The 12,942-nt window shown below is 44.0% G+C and overlaps 1 protein-coding gene across 2 annotated transcripts; it reads right to left on the minus strand.

The window, feature by feature from the left end:
- Positions 1-3: 3 nt before the first annotated feature.
- pfas (phosphoribosylformylglycinamidine synthase) lies at positions 4-12,782 on the minus strand. 2 transcript variants are annotated; one of them, XM_058073560.1, is made up of 28 exons: positions 12,583-12,782; positions 11,007-11,126; positions 10,804-10,939; positions 10,293-10,398; positions 9,901-10,087; positions 8,596-8,701; positions 8,386-8,526; positions 8,158-8,282; positions 7,964-8,092; positions 7,759-7,896; positions 7,565-7,693; positions 6,152-6,225; positions 5,926-6,082; positions 5,793-5,854; positions 5,561-5,722; positions 5,255-5,491; positions 4,840-5,070; positions 4,572-4,752; positions 4,227-4,310; positions 4,008-4,163; positions 3,190-3,312; positions 2,894-3,039; positions 2,614-2,824; positions 1,856-1,944; positions 1,661-1,775; positions 1,429-1,578; positions 1,142-1,282; positions 4-463 (listed from the first exon to the last, which is right to left on the minus strand). In XM_058073560.1, exons 2-28 carry the CDS (start codon positions 11,122-11,124, stop codon positions 150-152), a joined length of 3,948 nt encoding a protein of 1,315 aa, XP_057929543.1. In that variant the 5' UTR covers positions 11,125-11,126; positions 12,583-12,782; the 3' UTR covers positions 4-149. The 2 variants fall into 2 exon arrangements, with proteins under 2 accessions (XP_057929543.1, XP_057929544.1); XM_058073561.1 differs by having other exon boundaries at positions 283-463; positions 1,142-1,253.
- Between the last annotated feature and the right edge of the window lie 160 nt (positions 12,783-12,942).

Raw genomic sequence — 12,942 nt, forward strand, 5'->3', positions numbered from 1 at the left:
CTCCAAAAAAAGATTTTATTTGTTTTTTTCATAGCACTTGTTCAAATCCCATGGACATTCACTAGTTTTTAAGGCAGCCTAAAAACACAAATACACTGATGGCTGGAACGAGACAGTACAGCAGTAACAGTAAGATGTTGTCTGTGTTCTTAGTGTGCATCGCTGCACCAGGCAGCAGCATTGCGGAAGAGGCGGAGCCACGGCGAAGGTTGTTTGAGGGCAGATCTGAAGTCCCGCGGGGCCCACGGCCACTGCCAGCCCAGTGTGCAGCGCTCCGGGTGGGGCATCATGGCCAGGTGCCTGCCGTCCTTGGAGGTGAGCCCCGCAATGCCCTGCGGGGAGCCGTTGGGGTTCAGAGGGTAGTCCTCTGTGGGTTGCCCCTGGTCATTGAGGTAACGGATGGGGGCGAGGCCTTCGGAGGTGATCTTATCCAGAGCTTCAGCGCTGCGGAATTGCATCAGACCTGCAGGAAGTGAATGATGGGATGAAATAAATACTTGGGTTGTAAACAATGTCAAATTGCTTGATTGATTCTGATATCAAATTTTTACTTTACTCTTGATATGGTTGGATGGTTGTATTTATCAGGGAAGTCAATAACCTCAATCATAACCTCAAAAACCATCTGTAGTTTGATACTTCCTCATCGTCACGGACACTCCAAACATTACAACATCTTTATTATGCGTGTGTGTGCGTCTAAATAAACAGGAAGCAGATTACAGTACAATTTTCTTCCTTTTAGAAATAATAATAATAAATGTACACTCAGACACATTAAATTACGTTATGTCTTTGAACGCAATCCATCATGGTTCATGATAACACTGTTCAAGTGTGATTCAAATGTTCCGCCACTATTAAAAAGACTAGTGCTAGGAAAATACGTGTTCAGACGTGTGGTATCTTACAGCTCGGTTTAATATTTCAGTTCATTTGGAGCTGCTACAAATGTGTATAATTCTATCATCTTTCTGTTCATGAAATACAAAATACAGTAAAGATTGTCATGTTTCACACATTTTGGCAAATGGCCATTTATCATGATTCCTTTGAAAACAAATTGTAATCATTTGACGGCCCTAGTATTTATACATTCAAAAAGGTTTTGATAGCCATTTTTTGGGTGACATACGTATACCTTCTCCGTGAGCGACCCACACTCCCAAAGCCGAGCCCTCCATGCCGGCAAGCCACACGGACGGCGATGCCTGGATTCCAACGCTGACAAAGCGTGACTCGAACCTGCCGGACTGATTGTGGGTCAGCACCACTTGTGATGCTGGAGGACCAACAGCAGAGTCATTCTTCATTCCGCCAATGAATGAATGAGTCACACTTAATCTTATTGTTTAATTGACTACACAAAGATTCAGGAGATCAAAAGCTAAGTGGTCTTCATGTTAAGATGTATGAGATTCATCTCACCAGCGCCATCCTGGCCCTCTCCCACCCAGCCCAGCAGGGCGAGCAGCTGGCAGCCATTGCACACTCCCAGACTCAGCGTATCTCCTCTGTGGCGGAAGCGGTCAAATTCTGCTTTGGCTGCGGCGTTGTAGGAGACAGTGGCGGCCCAACCTTTAGGTGACAGACAATCTGGTATAATATAGAGTAGGTGGTGTATCAGTCATCATCAACGCGTCCTTTATACAGAACATGCCTTTGGCCGATCCCAGCACGTCGGCGTAGCTGAATCCTCCTACGAACACCACGGCTTTAAAGGGTTCCAGTGTGATGGAGGCGGAGCCCAGGTCCTGCATGGTGACGTCCCACACCTGCACACAAGCACAGGCGAAGAGTTAGGGTCCGAGGACGTCATGGCTTCCATGGTGCATCAAATGAAAAGAGTACAAACCTCAAAGCCTGCCATGTAGAGAGAGACGGACATCTCTCTGTCGCCGTTACTGCCTTCCTCTCTCACCACGGCCACACGAGGCTGGCCTGCTGCTCCAGGATACATACATACGTACATACATACATACATACGTACATACATACGTACATGTCATTGAATAGTTCACATTACTGTAGTCCCATAGGAAATAAGTTACGTTACGTTTCAGAGATCAATAGAAAGATCAAAAGAGAGGCCCATTCTAAAAACATGTTTTAAAAGTCGGAACAAACAAACCAAAATGAAAAAGGTGTAAGTTTAAGAAAATAGGTAAAAGTTAAAATATGAGGAGGACATTTTGGAGGAAAATATACAAAAAGAAAGTTGAAATAGTTGGAAAATCCCACCCACCATAAAAAAGCTGTAATTTTACGAGAATAAAGTCAAACTGTTAAGGAAAAATTGTCATTTAAGGAGCATAGAGTTTACATATAAAGAAAAAAAATATTTTTGTTGTAACATGAGAAACAATTGGTTTGGGGCGAAAGTTACACTTTAGTTATATTTAATATTAAGGGAATAAAGTCATAATATTAAAAACAAAAATATTAAAAAACTGAAAGGGAATGGAAGGTTGCAAAGTGATACTGCCCCCTAGTGGCCATTTTATTTCCTGTTGTATGGCTAGCATCACAAGCTCCAATTAAAAAAGGCCAAAGACACTGGTGGAGTTAATCCTGGACGTTACACTGTAGGATGATGATGCATCTCTGACTTACCAGCAGGCTGCTTGGGGATGGGCACTTCAGAGGGGTCAAAGGTCACTTTAAAAGTAGGCTGTGTTCTCCTGGCTAGCCCCTCCTCTTCCTGCTGAACACACTGCTCATTGGCTTGCAGGCGTTCCAGCTGAAAACTAGTCTCCTCCCACAACGCTCGGAGGCAGGGCAAGCGTTCACTTAGCACTCCCTGTCCGTCCACTCGCACAGTCACCTGCCAAGGGGAAGCGAGCGTGTGAAGATGCAAGTGAAGATCTTGGAGGGGATGAGGTTGACATCTCACCATGGCTTCTGGACCAAAGCCACAGGTTCTGCCAATATGGTGACACGTCAAACCGTTGTCACGGTATCGCTGGCACACGTTTTCTTCGTCGGACTGGGACACCTCCAGAACCAGACCTAACTCTTCGCTGAAGAGCAGCTCCATGACTGCACAGTCGATAGGACGCTGCATTAGTCAAGGTTTATGACCTACTGTTGAGTACACTCTCAATAGCCACTCCATTAGGCACGCATCTGATACGACATCCGGATCAAAGATTGTGCTGGTGTACCTAATAAAGTGGCCCGCTTTCTCACCTCCCTCGCCTCCCTGTGATGACAGGTCCACGTTGATCCCGCGGTTTCCTGCAAACGCCATCTCCAGCAGGCAGGAAATGAGGCCTCCGTCGCTGACATCATGTCCTGCACTCAGTAGCTGATCTGAAAAAGACATTAAACCCTCCAAATAAAAACTGTACATCTTCCTCATATCATATTAAGCTTTTTTAAAAAATAAATAATAAAAAAGTACTACTTGAAATACTAGTTTATTTTAGTAGAAATACTGTAATTCCGGTGTATACTTTTTTCTTAAACTTGGAACCCTGAGGCTTAAAGGGGAACTGCACTCTTCTGTCTCTGAATGACGCGGAGACGAGCGGTTAGCAAATCGTTTTGTTAGTCCGCCCCGATAAAAATTGTTTTTCATGTTAGCTGCTACAATAACAATATCACTGTAGATTGGTGAGTCACAGTTCAGTTATGTAAAAGGAACACCGTGGGCATTTTATTTTTATTTTTGTGAGGCTTTAGCATCAAGATAGGGATTTCCCATGACGTCTGTTGTTAGCCAGCTCATATTAACTTGTTTTCTTGGGCTAGAATGCTGAGAAAATGAAAAGAAATATGTGTTCATGTTTCACATCAATATTGTGAATGATGAGCAAAATTGTGCAGTTCCCCTTTTAGGCCTCATCTTGTGACATCTGCTTTACTTCAACTTAACCAAAGCAAAAATTAAACACGAAAACATCTATAATATCTTTCCATTATTATAATTTTCAATAAAAACAAATGTTTTTCTAATAATGCTAATGCTATCTTAAAGCAATGAAAAGCATGAAGTGCAAACTGACCGTTTATCAGGGTCTGAGTGGTATTGAAGCAGGCAGCCAAAAGTTGTGGCCGGTCCAGGTCAGGAGAGCAGTCTCCCAGCTGACCGTAGCACTGAGCCAAAGCAGAACCTCCCAGGCGGTGGTGGCCAGGACTGATGGGAACCCATAACAAGACGCCTGCAGACAGATGCCAAGTAAAGCCTTAGATCAGGAAAGATCTGTGGCGTGTGTGTATATTACCTGTGCCATCTGGATCATCCAGATCGGGTGTGACAGTGGTACTGATGTCTGGACAGACCGCATATGCGGAAATAACCAGCGCTCCTGAAATAGAACCAGAGAGAAAGCGTCAAAACAAACCTGCTACAATCACTTATAATGGAGTACACTTATACAGAGAGAACAGAACTCTATTTATTTATTTAGAGGTGGAATTTATCCTACAGCAGTACTTTCTACTTGTCTGCTATCCAGACATGGTGTTGTCGTAAATACATGGTGGTAGCATTCATTGTTGTCACTCAGACAACTGAATTTATTTGAGGTACAGTGTTTATTCAAGTGGAGGTCACTCTCAGACCGTACCTGGAGCTTTGACAGTCTCCTTCCCCACTCGAGCGGCCATACTGAGCGAGTCTTTGCCCCCGTCGATGGCCACCCCGAGCTGACCCATGACCTTACACATGGCTTTGCAGGACTCCCAGAGACCTGCCCCCTCACCAGGCAGCTTGGCGGCCCACATCCAGTTGCCACTGCACTTCACATCCTGAAACGTATGATCATAAACTGAGATGAGATCAACACCATGAAAAGTAAAAATACTTTTGTTTTTACAGGTTGCCCCCCCCCCCACCTTCAGTGCTGTGACTCGGGCAAACACCAGGTTGGTCAGAGCTTCTCCGACAGCCATACGAGCCCCTGCTGCGGGACTAACAAGCGCTTTGATGGGCTGCTCTCCGATGGCCGTGGCCGCGCCTTCAAGGCTGAACTGCGACAGAGCGACAACAGCCACGTCTGCTAAAGGAGTGTGCAGGGGGCCGACACACTGCTGCTGAGCAATCAAACCCGTCACAGACCTGTCCACCTGCGCCAGGACACACAGACATTAGAACTCATAACGTGTCTCGTGTAGGGATGATTAATCAATGTATGTATTTATGTATTTATTTATTATCAGGTCAGTCGAGGTTAAGCTGTGTGATTGTTAAGGAGGCGTGGCTGCGCCAGCAATGAAATCTACCAAGTGAAAAAATATGAAGTGAAGAAACCTTATTGGTCAGGTAGCGTTTGGAAGCCACAGCAGGCAAACGTAAAACTCTGGCCAGGGCGTCTTTGACCGTCAGCTGGGCAGGAAGGAGCAGCGGCCGATGGGTTGGGGTCAACTGCTCCATCTTAAACTCCTTCTGGGGCATCTTCCCCAGGACCCACTCCAGCTGCAAGTCAACAGGATGACGACCCCCGCTGACTGCTTCGTGACCTTTATCCTCGTCATCCACCAGCACAATCTGAGGGTGAAGGAAGCAAAGGGGTTACCTGACAAAATACGCATGAACTCCATCCAGGTGGAGACGCACCTTGCCGTCGCCGGTAATGTTTCCCACAAAATCTACGGGACATTTCTCCCGCTGACAAACCCTCTCCAGGAAGGACCTGTCTGACGGACGGAGAAGCAGTGCGTTGCTCTCCTGATACTCCGCCCCCCACAGCTCCAGCACGCTCAGTGTGGGGTCGCCTTTCTAAAAGGAGACAAGGTTGGAGTGGATGATTTTATAACCTCTTATTATTCAATAGCGTGTCCTCATGCACCTTAAATCTGCTGCAGTAGATGACGGCCCCTGCAGGTTCGCTCAGCTCCTTCAGAACGTTGCCTGCAGATAAAAGCGGCCATGAATGAGTTTCATCACTCCAATGTTCACATGGTAGCAGGTCCTCCTCCCACCATTGCCTCCAGCTCCCTGGTCATGTATGCTGCAGATGGGGTTCCCGTTGCTTCGTTCCAGGCACGCCCTCAGCGCCCGATTCATCTTCTGCTCCATCTCGGCGTCGCCTCTCTGCACGGCCCCCAGGTCTCGGTCACTGGAGTTGTCACCTTGCACCTGTGGGGACAGATCACACACACAGGTGCGGTAAGTGATCACACAACAGATTGGCTATGGTGGCCATACCTGAACAGAGGAAGCCGCTCCTCCTCCCACGCCGATTCTGTACACCGGACCTCCAATTTTCACCACTTCCATCCCTGATTTGATGGATGCAGCACAGGATTATGAAGGAACATTGATCAGTATGAATAAATAAATCACTTCATTAGCTACATCTGTACAGGCAAAGGTGTCCAAAGTGTGTTTTTTTTTTAACTTTAGTAGAGGCATCTTGACATGAAATAACACTCATATAGTCTCTTTAACATTCATATTAGCTAATATAGACAATGAGCACCATTGTCTTTATGTTATTTTGTACTCATGTCATTAAATACAGGCATCATGTTATAATTTTTTTAATAGTAAAGAGTAAATTTCCAAATATCCAAGTAGCTCTCCAAATATTCTTTGGAGAGCTACTCAAAATCAGAGCAGAGAGAGCAAGTAAGTTTCAAGTTACATAAGTTAGCTTATACTCCATGGACCCCATGAACAGCTTTCATGTGAGACAAACGTCCTGTTCCAAATGTTTGTTTTAAAGACAATATGTCATTATGGTAAAAAAATAAGAGTCACATTTGGAGTCTGCAGACTAGAGGCTAGCTCGGTGGATAACTCTAGCTACCACCAGAGGGACAGAATAAAGTGTGAGCCAGACAAAATGTGTATACAAAGATGGTAGAAATGCCAATCGAGTGCGCGATCACACACTCTGACATTAATAGGTTGAGACTCAGACTAGCTGTTGTCCGTTGACTCCGCATCCTCCAATCTCACAGTAATAAGGAACAAAGTGCATTCCTTTTTCAACGGGCGCACTTTTATCTGGTCGCACATGCGCCAATAGATGAAAAATGTATTTGCTATGGATCACATTTTATATGCAAATTATGGTTATTGTTATTATTGTGTCCGTTGTGAGATCATTGAAACCTGCAATAAAAGTCGGTTGTTCAAATCTGGTGCTTCGGTGGTGGTCTCTGAACAATTACTGACACAGAGTGACCAACTATTACAAGTTGTGGCCTTTATGGCATATATTGTATTTTCTATTTTTGTGCTTTTAGCCATTTTTAAACAATTTGCTTACATATACATATTTTAGTGAAACAGCAATAATTTATTCATTCATGTTTCAAAAACCATGATGTAGTGACTTTATGGTCTTAAATTATTTTCATGGGTTCTGGGGTATCCTGTTTTTCTTTAATTAACAGCTTAGCATATCTTGGCCTGCAGTGGATTGATATTAGCATGTTTAATGAGAAAAGGTGGGACCTTACACCCTTCAAATTTTCCATTTCAAGCCTTCATTGGAAAATGTTTGTACCTGATCCAATGAGATTCAATACAAAGCCTTTCCAAAAGACAATGAAGCACCTACATTACTAATCCACTGTAAAATAAAGTCTAAAAATAACTGTAAAATGTTACCAGTCTCGGGCTGCTCCTTCTTCACATGTGCATCCTCAATAGAGCCGAGACCACCACTGAACATGATGGGCTTAATCCACTCTCGTCGCTCCCCACTGGGTAGCCGCATGCCAAAAGAACGGGCAAATCCTAGCAAAGAAAACATTAGCCAGAGTTTTGTTGCATACTTTGAATGTGACGTTTTGTCTCCCTACCTGAGAGCACTGGTTCCCCAAACTTGTTGCCGTAATCTGAGGCGCCATCGCTGGCCTCAATGGCCACCTGCAGCGGGGGTGCAAAGCTGGTCGGGTACTCCCACCCGTCTCCGTCATTCTCCCAGGGCAGGACGTACCCTGAAGAGCACACCAGGAGGTGTTAAAGCTATTCTTCTTTCTTTGCAACACACATGCCTTTTTGGACCTGGTATGTGCAGGTTTCCAAAGCAGTATCCTGCTGTGCCGGCGATGACGTGGCCCCCCCGCCCGGCACTCTGGACATCTCGGATGCGACCCCCGGTTCCTGTGGTGGCACCGCTGAACGGAGCAACCCCTGAAAGTTGGAGTTAGAAGTGATTTCTTGGGGAATGGAAAGATATCAAGGTTTGAAGTTCTGACCAGTTGGGAAGTTGTGTGTCTCAGCAGTAAAGATGACATGCCGCAGCGTGTGACGCTTCTCATACGGACTGGCTTGGGATGCATCTTTAGGGTACATGCACTCCAACTTCATTCCTCTGATGCCACTGCCACAGGCACGCGCACACACACGCACACACACACACACACACACAACTTTCATTATCACTCAAAAACATCCAGCATCCTGCACGTCTGTTTTCGACCTACCTGCTGTTGTCACAGAACTTGATAACGTTGTTCTGGTTGCTGAGCTTCTGCGTGTCCATGATGAGCTTGAAGAGTGTCTCCTCTTGCTCCTGGCCGTCAATCACCATGCGGCCTCGAAAGAACCAGTGACGACTGTGCTCACTGTGGCAAGTGTGTATTGGTTACATTTTTTTCTAAAACAAATAAACACAAAAACTAATTTAGTCATACCTGTTGGACTGGGCCAGGTCAAAGCATTCCACACTGGTAGGATTCCTTTGAATCCTCTGGAACATGGAGGTGTAGAAGTCCAGATCCCAGGAGTCAAATGCCAAACCTGGGTGACAGACACAACCATGACACCTCCAGGAACGATGTGTAGAAAGTGTGTCGCACTCACAGACATATCACCTATTTACTGTCCAACATGGCTGCCTCACTCTATCGCTGTTTTCCAAAAAATAATTAATAAATGATTGATGATGTCAATTAGTGGTTGAGTATGGCATATTAAAAGTAAAAAAATGCATATTTAAGCAAACTGAACATATTTTTCGCCTAAATTTAGCATTTTCAAGAGTAATGGCGAAATGAACTAAAATACTAATACAGCATAAGCCATTAAGACACACCAACTTCTTCATGTAATATTCTATTCTAATATTCACTAGGTATTAGTAACTGTTTGATGAGACCACCACCAAAGCACCAGACCTAAACAAACGGCTTTTATTGCAGGTTTAAATTATCTCACAACAGGCACAATCATTTCGTGTCTAAATGGCTCTAATAACGTTAAAAAAATATTTAGGAAATCGTAAATGAGTTGCCAATGTCATAATTTTCTTTTCTTTTTTCCTAAATGGAATCTTCTGGAAATTCACTTGTTGTGGTCGGGTATAGAACTAATTAATTACAATAAATGGTGGATTAGTGTAATTACTTAAGATGGTGCAATCTGCAGGGGGGGGGGGGTCTACATCTATGAATCCAGCAGACGGCGTTGTCTCACAAGTCAATTCACTCAAGACATGACGTGGTATAACTGTGGGTTGTGTAAGTACTTAATACTGATTATATAATTACTGTCTGTAATCATTTCTACAGTGAATTCAAAATGTATTTTAGTGCGAGTGTCATATTAAAAGGGTTAAATGTATGAAAAATTTGCATTATTAGGTCTTTTTATGGGTGTGTCATTCATTGAGGAGCTTGGAACGTAACCCTGCGTAACCTTTGTGTACTGAGAATGAGCTTTGTGCGGTAAGTCCAGTACAACCGTCACTGTCATGGTTGTGTTAGCTTCCACACACATGCAAGATAATGAGAAGCATCATGGCGGTCTTGTGACTCCAAGCAGCAATAATGTTAACTTCATTACCATTACCTCCACTAGCAGGCAGAGAGCAGCGAGACAGAAATAAGGCATGAAGAAAGAAAAGAAAGAAAAAGAGAGGACAAGGGTTCAGGTTGAGATAATATAGTAAAAATGTAGTTAAACAGGAGGGAAAGACAAAAAAACAAAAGGCATTTCACCCAGCTCGTCGTTGGCCTTCTCCAACGCTTCCCGTCCCTTTCCCAGGATGTCCACCGCAAAGACGGGCTGTGGTTTGGCATCCACGGCGAAGGAAGTGATGGGAAACTCGTAGATGCATTCCGTCATGCTGTCGTGCAGGAAGTCTATTAGCGTCTTCATGTCGTCCATGTTAGCACCCTCCTTTGGCTGGAGGAAGAAAAGTCAATGGTAAAACAGTACATAGGTTTTAATTAGGGTTCAATTCCATTTATGAGGCAGGTTTGCAGAGTTTCTCCAATCGTGGGTCAAGAATTGTTGTTGTAGGTTTACAACTGGGTTGACCATTTGCCAGTACCACTACTGATGATGAATCTACATCAGGCAGCAAGTTACTTTTCTTACATGCCCTCACCTTGATAAGAAACCTTCGAGACAGTTCGACCCGTGTCACATCCTTGAGGCCTGCACTCTGGCAGATGGACACAGCGTTGGTGGACCATGCCGTGGAGAAGTTCAGCCTACAAACATGTCAGAAAAATCAACTTAAAAAAATAACTTTGGGATCATTTGCCACTTATACTCAACCATTCACTCTCACATTCATACCTATGGACAATTCGGAGTACCCAATTAACAGAAAATGCATGTTTTTGGAATGTGGGAGGAAACCGGAGTACCCGGAAAAAAATCCACGCATGCACGGGGAGAACATGCAACTCCACAGATATGCCCAAGTGGAGATTCGAACCCAGGTCTTCCCGATCTCCTGACTGTGTGGCCAACATGCTACCCACTAAACATTATTTTATTAATATACTTTATGCTATTTTACTTGAGTTAAGTTTTTTGTTAGGATAGGTCACCAAATGTGTAACATAAATGTATACAAACATGAATAAAATCCAAGACAGTATTATACGTACCTTGGTCCGATCTCCACTAGTTTGGCCTCACTGGCCTCTTTGAGTTTTGGTGTCTCAGACAGCAGTTCTGCCTGCAGTGGAGGTTGAAACAACCAGAGGAGAATCTTCTTGTGTTCTGCGCTAAGATTGTCGCAGCCTACAGCCACAAAGAAGATAAGTCATCATTGTTATTGTTGAGTATTCTGAATGTACGCAACACTTGCCTGTCAGCTCTACGTTGTAGCAAAGCTCCGTGGTGATTGACAGCTGTGGGAAGAGCTTGGCCGCCCGCTGGATGCTGCGCCCCTTCACCTCATCACCATAGAACCTGATCACAGCCATGGCTTATGGAGAGAAAAAATAAACATTCTGCCTTTACAATGCAATCTTGGGGGCAAACACATTTCAGATTAAAAAACGTCATATCTGTATAGACAACATCGAAACTCTTTGACCAGTGTGAACACAAACATGACCTAATGACCTTTCACAATGCATTACACAATCCAAGCAGATACAAGTAGTTAATAGAAAATTAGGCAAGTACCCTGTGCAATCATATGACCTTGTTTAGTTTGTGGGCTACTAAGACTTAAATAGTCATTCAGTTTTCATACACGAGTGTGACCTCCATGTGTAAAGTGCCATGAGATAATAATAACACATTTTATTTGTATAGCGCTTTTCAGAGTACTCAAAGACGCAGTAGAGAAAAAAGAAATAAAAATAGAGTCTAGTAAAAACAGAGTAAACGCTGCATTCAAATACAATATCCAAACATTCATTCAGAGCGAAAACAAAGATAAAAGCGGGGCGCAGCAGTTAGGTATAAAAAGTTAGACATTAAAAACGGACTTAAGCAGGTGGGTTTTGAGTTTTTTTTTTAAGGTGGAGGGTCGGGGCAAGCACGGAGTGAATGGGGCAAAGAGTTCCAGAGGGTGGGGGCAGCGATGGAGAAGGCTCTGATACTGTAACTGTTGCTGTGATTTGATGCTATATAATGACACTCACAATGTGGTTCCTCCCACAGCCACAAAACATGCATGTTATGCTAATGGGAGACAATAAATTGTCCACATGCATAAATGTAAGCATGAGTGGCTTCCATCCATCCATTTTTGATACCACTCATCCTCATTAGGGTCGCGGAGGTATGCTGGAGCCTATCTCAGCTGATATGAGTGGAGGGTTACACATTGGAATAGTCGAGCATGAGTGGCTTTTCTTTTGTAATATTTGCTCCTGTTATTGACTAGCGACCAGTCCAAGGTGTACCTCCCTCTCACCACAAGAACTCAGCTGGGACAGGCTTCAGGTAGCCACCAACGAGGACAAGAAAGAAAATGAATAGAAAATGAATGGATGGATAAATGAATGGGTTTGTATATTTGTTCCCCCTCTTGAGACATTGAGGGAAAAAATGGTGCAAGCTAAGAGTGTGATGGTCATGCATGAGAGATCATTTGTAGAGTCAGATAACCTCATTACCACAGCAATCACGCCACACACTCACAGATAGGGAGCCTTTACAGGTCACACTGTAGGGTCAGGCGCTTTCTGTTTAATTCCTAAACGGAATTCGGAAAGACATCTCCACAACGAGTTTGACGCCACAAAGATAGACAACAGCACAAACAAACATACATCATCTTTCAGTTTCTGGTACTGAGACAACACCAAAAACAAACACAAAAAGTCTTGTTTTATTTTTAATAACGTCGGTGTCCTTGTAGAAGCTAAACTAGCTAAAAAGCTTCCGTTTAGCAGGCGAGCTAATTAAAAAAAAGTTAGCTAACTTACGTGAAGCGTCTGCAGTTAAAGGTTCCTTCTGGAATTTTAAAGTTGGGATGGCGTCCACCCCGTGAGTCCAAGACGTGGGTCGTTACAACAAAAGGTGTACGTTTAAGATGGAGCGGTGATAGTAGTAATGACAGGAGCATGGAGGATGGACCAACTTACACCCATGTGGAAGACGCTGGGTGGTGTGCGCATGCGCGTTGTCTCTCTGTGAGGGAGGTGGGGTTAAGAACACAATCTTGTGACTCGAACTCATCTTAGGTCAAAACAAAGGATAATTGATTTGGTGGGGTTTAGTCGAGTTGGCAATACATCATTTCATGTTTGTTTCTAATGCATTTGTTAGCCTATTTTTTCAGTGGT

The sequence above is a fragment of the Doryrhamphus excisus genome, chromosome 5 (genome assembly GCF_030265055.1).
Source record: "Doryrhamphus excisus isolate RoL2022-K1 chromosome 5, RoL_Dexc_1.0, whole genome shotgun sequence".
NCBI classification, from domain to species: Eukaryota; Metazoa; Chordata; class Actinopteri; order Syngnathiformes; family Syngnathidae; genus Doryrhamphus; species Doryrhamphus excisus.

What these genes read in the sequence shown, in the direction of transcription:
- pfas (XM_058073560.1), bottom strand. Translation starts at nt 11,124, where the DNA reads ATGGCTGTGATCAGGTTCTATGGTGATGAGGTGAAGGGGCGCAGCATC. An exon ending in GAGCGGCTTCCTCTGTTCAG is followed by an intron (nt 6,083 to 6,151) that starts GTATGGCCACCA and finishes CTGTCCCCACAG; the next exon opens with GTGCAAGGTGACAACTCCAG. An exon ending in GGATGATCCAGATGGCACAG is followed by an intron (nt 4,164 to 4,226) that starts GTAATATACACA and finishes ATCTGTCTGCAG; the next exon opens with GCGTCTTGTTATGGGTTCCC.